General features: G+C 48.1%; 1 protein-coding gene across 1 annotated transcript in view; it reads right to left on the bottom strand.

Moving 5' to 3' along the window:
* Window positions 1-14,695, bottom strand: part of NUP205 (nucleoporin 205) — an 839,084-nt gene that overhangs the window by 604,106 nt on the left and 220,283 nt on the right. Inside the window, exons 13-14 of the mRNA XM_085651995.1 lie at window positions 9,057-9,239; window positions 7,291-7,341 (exon numbers count right to left, since the gene is read on the bottom strand). Of these exons, the coding sequence (XP_085508121.1) occupies window positions 7,291-7,341; window positions 9,057-9,239 (234 nt within the window). The remainder of the gene's footprint in view (window positions 1-7,290; window positions 7,342-9,056; window positions 9,240-14,695) is intronic.

Below are 14,695 nucleotides of genomic sequence, written 5' to 3'. Positions count from 1 at the left end.
ACAACAAGGGAAAGTGCATCAGCTATTAGGCAAAAAAAAAGGGGGGGTTACTGCAACAGAAACCCACTTTCTCACACCAATTAGACCAACTAGAGCAGGATATTCAAAAACTAGAATCATCACACATTTCAGACACAAAGAACGTAGGGGTCCTCACAGAACTTGCAAGGAAGAAATACGAATTCAATAGAATTCTAAGCGAGAGAGCAGGTCTGTGGGTAAACAAATACAAGGCAATAAACCTGTGCGAAGCCAACAAGGCGGGAAAAATCCTGGCATCCTACCTAAAGCAAAAACAAAGACAACACACCATCTCCGCGATCACAGACTCCAAGAACATCACACACACACAACAAAGAAATCCTACGCACATTTAGTGGTTTCTACCAGGAGCTCTATAATAAAGACCAAACATTAGATGAAAAGGGAAGCTCCGAATACCTTAACAGCTTAAACCTCCCAAAAATAACACCAGAAGACGCAATCAGTTTGGAGAAAGAGATTAGCACAACCGAAATCGAAATGGCAGTTACGTCTCTTAAAACTAATAAGGCTCCCGGTCCGGATGGTTATACAGCCACCTTTTATAAAACATTTATCACACTACCACAGCCAATGTTGAAAAAAGTTTTCAACCATTGCGAAGGGACAGGGACGATCTCACAAACAATGTCCAAAGCGAATATTATAGTTATACCCAAGGAGGGCAAAAACACTCAGTTCCCACAAAATTATAGGCCTATATCCCTGATTAACGTGGACTGCAAGATGTATGCAAAAATCCTGGCAGTGAGGCTTAATAGGATACTCCCTCACCTTCTAAGGAACACACAAGTGGGCTTCCTCAAATCCCGCATGTCACACGAAAACACCAGACTATTATGCCACATTATCGACAGAGCAGCCAAGCAAGCCAACCCAGCATGTGGAGCTTCAACCTAGGCAGTGTTTTCATAAGGAAAGTTATGGCACTATATGACAAACCTACGGTCCGCATAGTGGTCAACGGTGCCATCTCCGAACCTTTAAGACTCCATAGAGGTATAAGACAAGGATGCCCACTATCCCCCTCACTATTCCTTCTTGCACTAGAACCACTAATCAAGGATTTTGAGTCCAACAATCTGATGAAGGGGTTTGCCATCAATGATACTACAACGAAACTAGCAGCATATGCGGATGACATTTTTGTCGTCACTGAAAGCCCTAGAACCTCCATCATGGCCCTTATGGACTCCATAAATAGATATTCGGCCTACTCCGGCTATAAACGCAACAGAGATAAGTCGGAATGTAAACCTCTCAACATACATACCACTAGAGACATATTGGGAGACTCGGGCCTCACTTGGCAAACCGGGTTCATCAAATACCTCGGTGTCTATTTTGACAAAGATCTTAAAAACACGCTAGAATACAATGAGAAAATGCTATTGAACAAGATAAAGATGCTGCTTGAGGGATGGTCACCGAAATTCATCACATGGTGGGGGAGGATTGAAACAATCAAAATGATGGTCACACCTATGATCAACTACCTTACTAATATGCTCCCTCTAACCCTCACTGTTGATTTCCGCCGCAAAATAGACAAGATGTTAAATAACTTTATCTGGCGTGACAAAAAACCAAGGATGAGTCTTAAAAAATTAAGAATGGCGAACACTCTGGGGGGGCTTAAACCTGGCAGACTTCAAGACTTTTCAAACGGCCTTCCTGGAAAAACAGGGTAGCTACTGGATCGTGCCGGACCAGGAGTACACACCGGCTTGGCTAAAAGTAGAAAAAGCCATACTAAATAACCTATAGCCACTAGCACTTCTAACAAACGGCAGACACAATACTCTAATGAACAACATACTTGCAAACACCAGAAACGCCCTACTGAAGGTTGATCAGAAGATAGAACATAGAATAACAAACTCGAGATGGGAATCAATATGGACAAATAATAAAATAAAATATAATGGCAAAACACTCTATATGAAGACATGGGTGGAAGCAGGGATATCCCTTCCCATCCACCAGCACCAGTGTGGAACCTCAACTTGGTCCTCACCAGACTAATGGGTCCACCCTTCGAACCTCTCCACTCATGTGGGATTCGATTCCTCACCTGGAAAGTAGCTTTCCTAGAAGCAATCACTTCGTTAAGAACAAGCCAGTCGTCCAGGTAAGGGTAAGGGTAGACGTGAATGTGTCGTCGCCGTAGATGTGCAGCCACTGTAGCTAGGCACTTGGTAAAAACCCTGGGTGCTGTTGTCACGCCGAAGGGGAGGACTTTGAATTGATAGTGCTGTCCCTGAACAGTGAACCTGAGATATTTCCTGTGTGATGGGTGGATGGGTATGTGGAAGTACGCATCTTTGAGGTCTAGTGTGGCTAGGAAGTCTCCCTGGCTGAGCAGCAGGAGAACCTGCTGTAGGGTGAGCATATGAAAATGCTCTGACAGAATGTAGTGGTTGAGGGGTCTGAGGTCTAGTATAGGTCTGAACGACCCGTCCTTTTTTGGGATTAGGAAGTACAGGGAGTACACCCCTGTCCCCTGCTGGTTGATGGGCACGACCACTATTGCACCTTTTTGCAGCATACTTAGCACTTCCTGCTGCAATAATGCTAAGTGCTCTGCGGACATAGGACGGTGCTTTGGCGGTATTGTGGGTGGAGTGGAGGTTAATTCTAGACAGTAACCGTGCTGGATAATATCCCTGACACACCTGTCCGTGGTGATGGCTTTCCACGTGGACAGGAACCGCTGGAGTCTCCCCCCGACAGGTGTTATGTGGTCGGGGGGAAGGGAGAGGGCGTCACTGTTTGTTCTTGGGTGAGGACCTGGTGTTGCCGTAACCGCGTCCTCTGCCCTTGGTGCTGGAGCCACGATATCCACCTCTGTTGTTTTTATCGTAGGTACTCTGTGTGCCCCCTTTATTGTATGTCTGCTGTGACCCCTGTCCTCTAGCTGCTCCCCTATTCCCGGGGCGACGAAAGGAGCCACTACGAAATGTCTGCGTTTGCAGAGCCCCCATTGACTTTGAAGTGTCAGTGTCTTTTTTTTATCTTTTCTAAGGTGGTGTCAACTTCTGGTCCGAATAAGTAGTCGGGGTTGACAGGCTGATTTATGATGATGTTTTGAATCTCAGGTTTGAATCCGGAGATTCTTAACCAAGCGTGTCGGCGTAACATGACGCTGGTGTTTATCGCCCTTGCAGCTGTGTCGGAAGCATCTAGTGCGCACTTAATGGATGCGTTTGTAAGAAGTTGTCCCTCTCTGATGAGGAGCTCTGCTGCCTCTTTGTAGTCGTCTGGTAGATGTTGGAGTAGTGACTCTAGCGTGTCGTAGTGTGAACGATCGTAGCGAGCCAGGAGGGCCTGGGTATTGGCAATGCGCCAGATGTTTGCTGCTTGAGCTGCAATCCTCTTGCCTGAGGTCTCCAGCACTTTGGACTCCTTGTCTGGGGGAGGAGCATCACCAGTTGTTTGTGAGTGCGCTCGTTTGCGAGCGTTAGCAACCACCATGGAGTCCAGAGGTAACTGACCTCTAATGTACATAGGGTCCCCGGGCGCAGGTTTGTATTTTTTTTCAATCCTGGGGTTTAGCACCCGTGCCCTGGTTGTTTCCTTGAAAATGTCCTTTGCTGGCTTGAGAACACCTTTCAACTTGGGCAAAGTCTTGACAGTCCAGTCAGAGGAGGCGAAAGTGTCCACCAAGAAGTCGTCCTCAACCGTGTCAGAGTGGAGTTGCACTCCATGATTGGCTGCAGCACGTTCTATGAGGGCATTGAAGGCAGCAGTGTCCTCTGTGGGAGATGTTTTTGCGCCATAAAGCTGCGTGTCCTGGGTATCTGTTGCGGCACCCGGGTCTGCAGGGTCATCCCAAGCTTGATCTGGGTCCTGCTGTTCCTCAGGATCTATATCCCTAGGGTAGGTGGTATCATCACCCATGTAATCCTCCATTGCGTCCGTGTCGGAGGGCGTTGGAGAAAAGGACTGGGGATCCGGATAGGACGTATGCAGGCGTTCGTATAGAACCGGTTCCGACTCTGCTGGCAGTTTCTGCTTTAGAGGGATTCTGTAAGAGTCCAAGGCATGCTCTGGCGTGACCTTCCGTTTTCGGAGCATGAGTCTGCCGGTGTCGGCGTCGATGAATTGGGACGGTGAAGGCTCAGTAGGAGAGTGTCCAGTAGATGGGGACCTTGTCTGGCGGACACGTGTTCGGATCTCGAACATCTTCGGCGCCTTGGATGGCGGCAAACCAAAAGTGATGTTGGTTGGTGCCGAAGGTGCCTTTGGAGCCTTTTTCGGTTCGGGGCCAGACGTAGACTGGAGGGCTGCCCGTTCTCTGATGCGTTGCAATGACGCCGCAACTTGTCGCACCGAGAACGCCGAAGGTTCTTTGGTGCCGAGTGGTTCCGTAGAGGTAGGCGTGGACTGCTTCGGAGCCACAGGGTCATCGATTCGAGGAGAGGTAGTAGCGGTCGACGGAGTCGATGATTTGACCCGTGTCGCTGCCTTCGAAGTGGACTCCGATGGGGCGGCCATCTTAACTTTGGTGGTCGGGGCCGACTGCTTCAGTGCCGGGGGCCGAGGCGCTTTTGTGGTACTGATGACCTTCCTTTTCGGGTTGGTACCGACATCCGCTGCAGCGAGTTCGGCGCCGAAATCCCTTTTAGTGCGTTCGGAGCCGATGGTTTGTGCTGGCGTCGAAGGAGTGGAGGTCTTCGAGGGCTTCGAGGCGACCACTGCTAGTTTCACTTTCGGTTTCTGTGGAACCGGTGCGACGATTGGTTTCGGTTTCGTTGAAGGGAAACCAGTCTTTTTCGGCATTAATGGCTCTTGCTGGATGTTCGAGGCCGGGCCTGAAGGTGGGGCCGAAGAACTTTTGGATTGATCTCGGGTAAGGCCCGGAGGCGATCCCTCGACCGGAGCCGTAGAATGACGCACTTTGATGGCCTCCGTTTCGACGGGTAGGCCCTGCTCTTCACCAGAGCTATCTCCTTCGGCCCCAAAGGCCTCATCGTAGTCCCCTACCTCGTCGTCGGCTTCTTCCCTGTGAAAAAGCTCTTCACCGGCGTCTTCCGATTGGGAATCGTGTTCGGAAGCGGGGCTGGAGTGTATTTCTTCCACGCTTTCAACATCTTCGTCCTCGGTGCTGAAGATGTTGGCCGGGGCCGGTGCAGATTGCTGCGCTTCTAATCTCGCTGCCCGTCGATTCCGGAGAGTCTTCTTGGATCGGAATCGGGCACAGGCCATACATGTCGATTCGTCATGATCCGGCGAGAGGCATTTGTTGCACACCGGGTGGACGTCGATGTGTGGATATTTGGCGTGGCATAAAGGACACCGCTTGAATGGGGTCCTCGATTCCATCGTCGATATAATGTCGATGGTCGGATGAAACGGATCCGAAAACTTGTAGAAGTTTCCAAACTAAGTAAGAAAGCTGTCGACACCGATCGGGAACAGTACCGACGAAAGCTAAAGGCCTTTTGGCCTTAAACGAAATTTTCCTAACTTGAGCTAAGATAAGCACATCCGAACCCAATGGCGGAAAAAAACAATCTGGGGATGGAGAGGATGCCCATGCGCACTGTGGAGGATTCACCTATCTCAGGATACTTCGAAGACTCTTCCAGGACAACAACGTGCAAACATCCGGACCCAACACTAGGCGGCGATCTATGCACAGATATGAATTCAGCAGCCCACATGCCTCGAACTTGCAGTACTGGATCAAAATAGTACTTGATTGCTTTCAAAAACATACTTCCGCAAATAATCTGGGATTTTTATGATGTTGCATTACATTTCTGGGTGTCAGTGGGGTATAGAAAAAACTCACCTAGAACCCTCCTTAGTGAGCGCTTCTTTGCCCTAAAGCTAGATAAGGTAAAAGTGCCTACAAGGGATTTAAAAAAAAAAAAAAAAATCTTCTTGACTCAGAGAAATTAATTTATCAGGCCCTTAAAAAGGGCGTCTCACAAAATCAATCAACAAAATTAATTATATTCATTCAAAACAAATAGATCGACAAAAGAGATGCATAAAAATGGATGTGTCTCAAAATTGAGTCCAGTTTTCTCCCTTCTAGTGCGCGCTCAATGTTCTGTTCCCACTTGTCTTTCACGCCAGTCAAACGAGTCCTAACTCATTTGTGTGGGTAATACATATATAGTAAAGTCATTGCAAAGCTATGCAACACTGACACAGTAAAAAGAATAGAGTAAAAAGCTAACCCTTATTGGGGTTATCAAGGTTACCCTATACTGAAAGCCAGGGGGGTTTCTCTGGCATAACCAAAGCAAGCTCCTTCAGGTCTGAAATTTGGTGGTAAAAGTCAATATGAACTGGGACCGTGTTATTCGGAGCAGCACTGGAACTTTGGCAAGGAAGACCTACTGGTGATTGCAAGTGGACAGGGGGTGGGGTACAAGGTGTCAGACCACTATTTCTCAGAGTAGGGACCTTTGTAGGCAATAAGTGAATAAACTCAGATGAAAGTGGTGGTATGGTATCACAAATAAACCCAGACAACTAGACATAAAAGTGATGGCAGCAATAGAGGTTCAAAGGGCATTTTTATATTCCCCGCTTCCGCAAGAAATGGGATAACATCCCAGAAATTGGATTAAAGGGGAAGGGGAAGGGGGATGTAGAGCGAGATCTAAACTCCCTTTTCCCACAAACCACTCAAAAGGTTTAAGTCCCAAACAGAATAAAACTACAATACTAAGAAGTGGGACTGTGAATTTTAAAGCGCAACATCTATTATTCAACAAATTCTCATAGTGAGAATACAGAGTAGTGATTGGTTAGGAATGTGCATGCGTCAGAAGTCTCATGCTAATGACCTGGAGGTCATTTTGAAGATAGAGGTCAGTAGAGGACAGAAAGCCAATTTGTGGAGGAACAGATCTGTAGTGTTGAGGCCTTTTAGGCTTCTGATGACAGAGGGGTCCAGAGCAGGAGAGTGTTTTACTATTCTATCCTACTTCATTCAATTCAGACCCCCACCAACAACCCCATATGGTTTCTATCTGTGGGCTCAACATCCGGTACAAAAGAACTTAAAATAAAATACAACTTTAAATTTAAATTAAGATATTGTCTGGCTGTGAGAGGCCATACCTGCTTTTGTGTAGATAAATCAAAAATCTATAAGTTGAAGTGACTATGTAAAGATCACACAAGATAACACTGCACAACAATAACACTTAAAGGCAAAAAAAGTGTTAACAAAATATTTCAATTCATAACCCCCCTTTCAATAAGTGAAAGTTAATGGTCCCTTACCTCGATGCCAACAGCTTGCTTTTGTCCAGGGAGGCGAACAGTCTGCAAAATCTTTAAAGAAACAATAGATGGATAACTAATGTAGCACTGCAATCACACATTTACGTCATCACAGTTTAAATTTAAGCTCACAAGTATCAGATTAGTACCCATTTAAAAAGGACAAGAACCAGTCTGGTCTTGGAATAAGCATGGTCAGCACAAAAGGTGATTGATTTGCATTCAATCGGCAGCAAATTGTAGAAATGAATCACACTAGGTGATTTTACAATAAACAATGTGTGTGCTACCAAAGGGGACGGCATTACTTTGCATAACTCACATATGCCACACACCCCCTAGGTGGATACAAAAATGTCACACTAAGTTCAAACTCATTTCTTAATAGTACATAAAAGCATATTGGGCTTTGAAGAGAAAATCAGCTCGTAAAGTACTTCTGATAGCTTTACAGCGGCAAACCAGCCTGGTCAGTGGAATTAAAAACTACATGTACACATCTGCCTAGGATTATATGTTGTAGATACAAAACCAAGCCTATATGGTAGCCAAGGGTAATGTATAAGCAGTATGAAGGTGGGGTTAGATGGTGGGGAGGAGTAATCAAGAATGAAGGGATGTTCATAGCAAAGGTTGTCAATGTGACAGGAAGACTTAGAATCTTTGCTAAGATAGATGCACAAGGGGGCACGCATAATTGTAAAGTACAATAAAAACCCAGTCAAGGCTGCTAAGAAATTTCCCAAAAACATTGAGGAAGGAAGGTATCCTTCAAACCACAATTTCCTAAGGCTTCCCGATTACAATGAGAGATAAAGGGAATTTGTTGGTTTACAATTAAAGTGTTTAGAGTCACTCCCTGCAAACTGGGAAATCTTAAACTGTGGGAAGGGAGATTTCTATCCTCAGCTATGAAGGGGGATAGAATGGTTCAGTCTCCACCAGCAACTTGTAGTTTAGGTTGCATGTAGTGTTAACAGGAAAGGTTATGGATGAACTGTGCGACCTAGCATACGGCTCATATTTTTGTGAAGTTGCAACTGTATACCCAAGAGGCGGTCTGTGAAGAGACTGAAGAACTTGCATCCTTAGTGGAGAAAAATGAATTTGATGGGTTACACAGCCGGATATGTAGGATGGCATTTAACGATACTCACAGATCACCTAAACTGTTATGTATTATGAGATGTATATTAAACACTAGTGTTAAGAGTTGCATACAATAGGTTGATTGTAACTGCGCGGTATACAACACCAATAATTAATTCATTCATTCATTGTAGAGGCCCAATGTTATAATATAGATTTCTTTTAGCTGCAGTGACTGCTTGGATTAAGTCAATATAGTTCACTGAAATTAATACTACTAAATTCGCATTATAAATGCTAAGCAACTTCAGAAGGGGAGGGAGAAAGAGTATCTGGACCTTTTCCTGTACCATAACCATCCAAGACAAACACCATAACTTGAGAAGATACAAATTAGCTTGCTTAGTTTCCAATATTGATTATCTGAAAGGTGCAAGAATTTGATGTTATAGCAATCCACACACAATGCAAATACATACATTTAGCAGGTCTTAACTAGTTGAATGATTCAGAGCCAATGTTTATCCACAAATACCATAAACAACTTTAATGTTGGATGTCTTCTATAGAATAAGAAATTTCACATGAACTATGATTTTTGGCATCTTGTTATGAAAAGGGAATTCCAACAATGTAAGGCACAACAAATAAAAAGCAACCTCTTCTTCTGCACTTACTTGTGTGTATTCTAGTGACTGCCAGAGAGAGGCAGCAATCTCTGGAGACTTTCCGAACGCAGCAAGGGCTTTCAATAGCTGGGCTTTCAGTATTGGAGCAATGCTGCACTGCAGCAGCCCAAGGATTACCACCACAGGAGTCCACTGCGGATGCTCACAGAGAGCCAATCGGGCGTTCTCGCTCTGCAGAGACAAAAGAAAACAGTAAACTACCATGCAAAGAGAAAGTCTGCTTAAATCATGAACACCAAACAGCTTCTACCTAAAATAAGGTGTTCCTGCAACTTTAAAGCATGAAATCATTACCTAACCACCCTTTTCTGGGGTAGGTTGAAGCAGGAGAAATTCCGCAGATTCAAAGACTTAAGAGACATGTGACGGGGTAGGGGATAGTGCAGACATTGACACCTCTGCCTGTCACTATCCGGTGCAAGACTGTCCTAAATACCCTTCTGTCACCATACAGGCATCTGAGGGAGAACCCCGGCTTGACAACTGGGCTCCGTACAATCGCCTCGATTGGACGATGGAAGAAGGACGCCATACCTTTAAGACGGAGTTTCCCTGCGTGGAAGCCCCTCCCCTGGATGACGTCTCAGTCAGCGGGACTTCAAAGGAGAATTAGAGAAGAGAGACGACGGACGGCGTTTCCCCGGAGGTCGAGAGAGAGCGGAGGAGCGTGAAGGAGCGAGAGTCGGAGCGAAGGAGACTGGAGGAGCGAGAGTCGGAGTCGAGGAGGTCGGAGGAGCGAGAGGCGGAGCTGGGAAAATCGGAGGAGCGCGAGCCAGAGCGAAGGAGAGCGGAGACGAGGGAGCTGGAGTGGAGGAGGAAGGCTGACCGTGAGGACCGGACGGAAGAAAGAACTCACCTCGAAGAGACGTCTACGGGAGCAGAGACCTACAAGCCAGGAGGCCACCGTATCCGTGAGGCGCCCTGCCACGTTCCCGGGGAAGGAGCGTGGCTGGAGCAGGTACGAGGGAAAGTTGCGGGGTGGGTGGGGAAGGGGAAACTCCACTGAATAGAGCCGCCTGTAGCTGATAACTCCCCTGTCAGACCGAATACCTTTCCCCTGAGCACTTAGGCACGAAACGACTGTTCCCCACCACGGTGTCCCTCACTTCCGGCCCTAACTCAAAACGGTACCCAGCATCACTCTGATACCTGCTTTCCTTTGTCTTTTAGGGCATATACGCCGAGAGACCAGGTCGGACCACCTACCAGAGGGACCGCCAAGAGAGAGATCGCTGAAAGACGTCCAGACGAAGTAAAATCAGCTACTCGCAGCAGTCCCCCAGGAGAGTGGAATACTGTGTATACTGTTCAAAATAAAAACCTTCTTAAGATCCCTGAGCCTGACCCTGCGTATCTGTCACCCCGGACCCACTACACTGGTGTCAGAAGTGGGATTTACCACCACAAGGTCCATCTGGATGGAAAAGATGGACGCCCTAATCCAACATCTCGTCCAGGGACAGGAGAAACTGGAATGGGCTGTTCAGCGACAGATGACGTCAGCACAGGCAGACCGGGACCTCTTTCAAAATACCATAACCACGCAGTTGGAAAGTATACAGAAGGCCAGCTCAGTCCCTACCCTTCCGGTGCCTATAGACCGCCGCCCCCTGTCCATCCCTAATCCGTCAGGGATTTCCTTACAGAAATATATCCATGGTGAAGACCCTGATGTCTTCCTAATGAACTTCGAAAGGGCCGCCAGAGCATTGGGGTGGCCAGGAGAAAAGTGGCCTTACTTTTTGGCTCCCCTACTGACCGGGGAAGCACAGTTTGCCTACCAGGTGGCCAACCCCTCGGGACTAGTTCCGTATTCCACTATTAAAGCGATCATCCTTGACCACCTGGGGCTTGATGGAGAGGCTTACCGCATCCGCTTCCGGAAGGAACGGGGAACACCGGGGGAGAACCCCAAAACCTAGTTCGTCAGGCTCAAGATGGCCGCCGACAAGTGGCTGAAGCCGGCGACCAGTACGATGGAGGACGTGATGACTAAAATAGATCTAGAACAATTCATGGAGGCTTTACCGTATGCCAGTCAGAGGTGGCTGAGACAACATTCAGGATTAACCCTAGACGAGGCCATAGAAATGGCCGCCAACTACGCGAGAGCCCAGCCCAAGTCTCTGGGATGGGAGGGAGAAAAGGTGCAAAAGGGAGTAAGCCTCGGGAAAGGGGACAAGAAGCAGAGAATTGTGGTTGAACCCTCTAGGCCCCGGCCTATGCGGATGGAGGGTCCCCCAGTCCGAGGGCCCCAGTGCTTCGAATGTGGGGACTGGGGTCATATAGCTAGACTCTGCCCGAGGAAGCGGCCCACCGAGGAGCCGATGGAGGTCGGATACCTGCCGCGGTCCATACTGTACTCAGCAGAGATGGGGAGCTCTTTCTATGTGAGTCTGCAGTTGAATGGGAGGACAGTGAGGGCGTTGTTAGATTCTGGCTGCCGACAGTCGGTGGTACAGGACCATCTTATACACCCACATCAGTATATACCAGGCGCAGTGGTTCACATCCGTTGCGTACATGGGGACGTGAGACCGTACCCTCTTGCCCAGATAACAATACATCCCGTGAACAAAGAGCCCTGTACGGTAAGGGTGGGGGTGGTGAAGTCCCTTCCAGAGGAGATGCTGTTGGGGGTGGATAACCCGGAATTTATGGCATTGTTCTCAGGGTCTATGGCTACGGCCCCTTTAGGGGGTAGGTGCGACAGGCCCGCTCTCATGTCCCCGGAACCATGGGTCCTAGATCGCAGTTTTCGGTTCGCGCAGGCTAACGATACCACCCTATTTAATGCCTGGGAGAGCGCCCATGTGTCCCAAGCCCAGGAGGTTAAGAAGTTCCCCCGTTTTCTTATTAAAAACGAGTTATTGTACCGGGAAGGGACAGAGGGAGGGACCCCTCAGCTATTAGTCCCCGTTTCTTTCCGAGAACAGGTCCTTTTCTTTGCTCATGCACACCTTACCGCAGGGCATAGCGGAAAGGAGAAAACAACAGAGACCATAACGAGATTCTTCTACTGGCCGGGGATATATAAAGACGTTCACAACTACTGCATGAAATGCGAGATATGCCAAAGGAAAAACATGCACCGCCCTCCTACAGCTCCGTTACGACCTCTACCCATAATCGGAACCCCTTTTGAGAGAGTGGGAATGGATCTGATTGGACCCCTGCCGAAATCATCAAAAGGACACTTATATGCCCTCATGGTGGTTGATTATGCCACAAGATTCATCGAGGCATTTCCTTTACGCACCCCGACCACAGTACATATCGCGGAGAAAATAGTGGAGTTGTTCTCCCGCGTAGGATTTCCTAAAGAGATCCCAACGGATCAAGGTACTCCCTTCACCTCCAAATTAATGAAAGAAGTATGCAAAACCCTAGACATACACCACCTACGTACCTCTGTATATCATCCGCAAACAGACTGTCTCGTTGAGAGATATATTCAAAGTCTAAAGAGAACAATGAAAAAAATGCTCACGGCTGAGGGCCAGGATTGGGACCGTCTGTTACCCCTAGCGCTGTACGTCTTGAGGGCACAAAAACAAAGCAGTTTGGGCTGTTCGGCCTTTGAATTGTTGTACGGACGACAACCCCACTCTTTATTCGAGATTACCAAAGACGTTTGGGAGTCCGAAGAAGACCGAGAACAGAGATCCCTCCTTGACTACACCCAACAACTCAGATCCAAGTTGGGGAAGCTACAGACCCTAGCCTGCTCCAATCTGGAACAGCAGCAGACAAAACAGAAGCGGTATTACGATCAGGGGACAAAACTCCGGAGGTTACAGAAAGGGGACTGGGCCCTGCTTCTCCTACCCTCGATCGCCAACAAAACCAAAAACGAGTGGGTGGGTCCCTATGAAGTCCGGGAGACGATCGGAGATACGACCTATAGGTTGCAGGTATCCCCCACCAAACTCCAAACATATCACATTAACATGTTGAAGAAGTGGATAGGACCTCCGACGAAAAATGCCCAGTTCCTTATACCCACGGGTCACAACACAGACTCCAGGATTACCGAACTTGTGGTGAGCGAAGAGATCTCCCCGCAACAGAAGAAGAAACTCATGGAGATGCTGCAACCGTTTAAAGACACATTTTCGGATCTACCAGGGAGAACTACGTTAGTGGAACATGTTATTGAGACCCACCCAGGAAAGATTGTGAAACAACGACCATACAGAATACCTGCGGCCCGACGAGAAGCCATAAGACAGGAGGTCCACGACATGCTGCAACTAGGCGTCATCCAGCCTTCAAGGAGCAAGTGGGCGTCACCTATTGTGATGGTACCCAAACCAGACGGGTCGCGGCGTTTTTGCATGGACTTCCGCGCATTGAACGCCATTTCGACGTTCGATGCTTATCCCATTCCGCGGGTGGGCGAACTGATCGAGAAACTTGGAGACGCTGTGTTCATCACCACACTGGACCTCACAAAGGGGTATTGGCAGGTGCCCCTCCGGGAAAGCGACAGGAAGAAGACCGCATTTATCACCGAGGACGGACTGTACGAGTTCACCGTCCTTCCCTTCAGACTGCATGGGGCACCTGCCACCTTTCAACGCCTGATGAACGCCATCCTAAAACCCTACATGGCCTTCTGTTCCGCATATCTTGACGCTATCGTCATACACAGTAGAACCTGGCAAGAACACTTACAACACGTGGATACTGTCCTGACCGCCTTAAAGGAGGCGGGCTTACATGTTAACGCCAAGAAGTCTAGGGTGGCGTTCCACCGCGTGAACTATTTGGGTTTTGTATTAGGGGATGGGACAATAACTCCTCAAACAGAAAAAGTGAGAGCCATTGAAGGGACCCCCTTTCCGCAGTCTAAAAGAGAACTCCGGGCATTCTTGGGACTCATAGGGTATTATAGAAGGTTTATACCCAGGTTTTCCGACATAGCAGCCCCTCTTACAAATCTGCTCCAGAAACTAGCGAAACCACGAGACCTTCTACACCCCTCCCCGGAGGCAGTACAGGCCTTTTCGGCCCTAAAGACAGCCATAACAACACAACCGATCTTAGCGTCCCCCGACTTTTCCAAGACCTTTATCCTTGCCACCGATGCCTCCGAGATGGGTCTAGGGGCTGTTCTATCTCAGGAAGGGGCGGACGGGTTGGAACATCCGGTGCTCTTTGTTAGCCGCAAGCTCTTCCCTAGGGAAACCAAATATCCCACAGTGGAAAGAGAGTGTCTGGCCATCAAATGGGCTATCGACAAACTACACTGCTATCTGGAGGGCAAACCGTTCCTATTATATACTGATCATGCCCCTCTGCGGTGGATGTACCAGAACCGAAGCTCAAATCCCCGGATACTGCGCTGGTTCTTGTCCTTGCAACCCTATGCATTCACTGTGAGACATAGAAAAGGGAAGGACAATGGCAATGCGGATTTCTTATCAAGGGTCTTTCCTCTCCCCGATCGGGAGATGCCAGGGGGGGAGGTGTGTGACGGGGTAGGGGATAGTGCAGACATTGACACCTCTGCCTGTCACTATCCGGTGCAAGACTGTCCTAAATACCCTTCTGCCACCATACAGGCATCTGAGGGACAACCCCGGCTTGACAACTGGGCTCCGTACAATCGCCTCGATTGGACG

This window comes from Triturus cristatus, chromosome 4_1 (assembly GCF_964204655.1).
Source record: "Triturus cristatus chromosome 4_1, aTriCri1.1, whole genome shotgun sequence".
NCBI lineage: Eukaryota > Metazoa > Chordata > Amphibia > Caudata > Salamandridae > Triturus > Triturus cristatus.
Note: the sequence above shows the minus strand (reverse complement) of the source record. Positions and strands in the feature narration are given on the sequence as shown.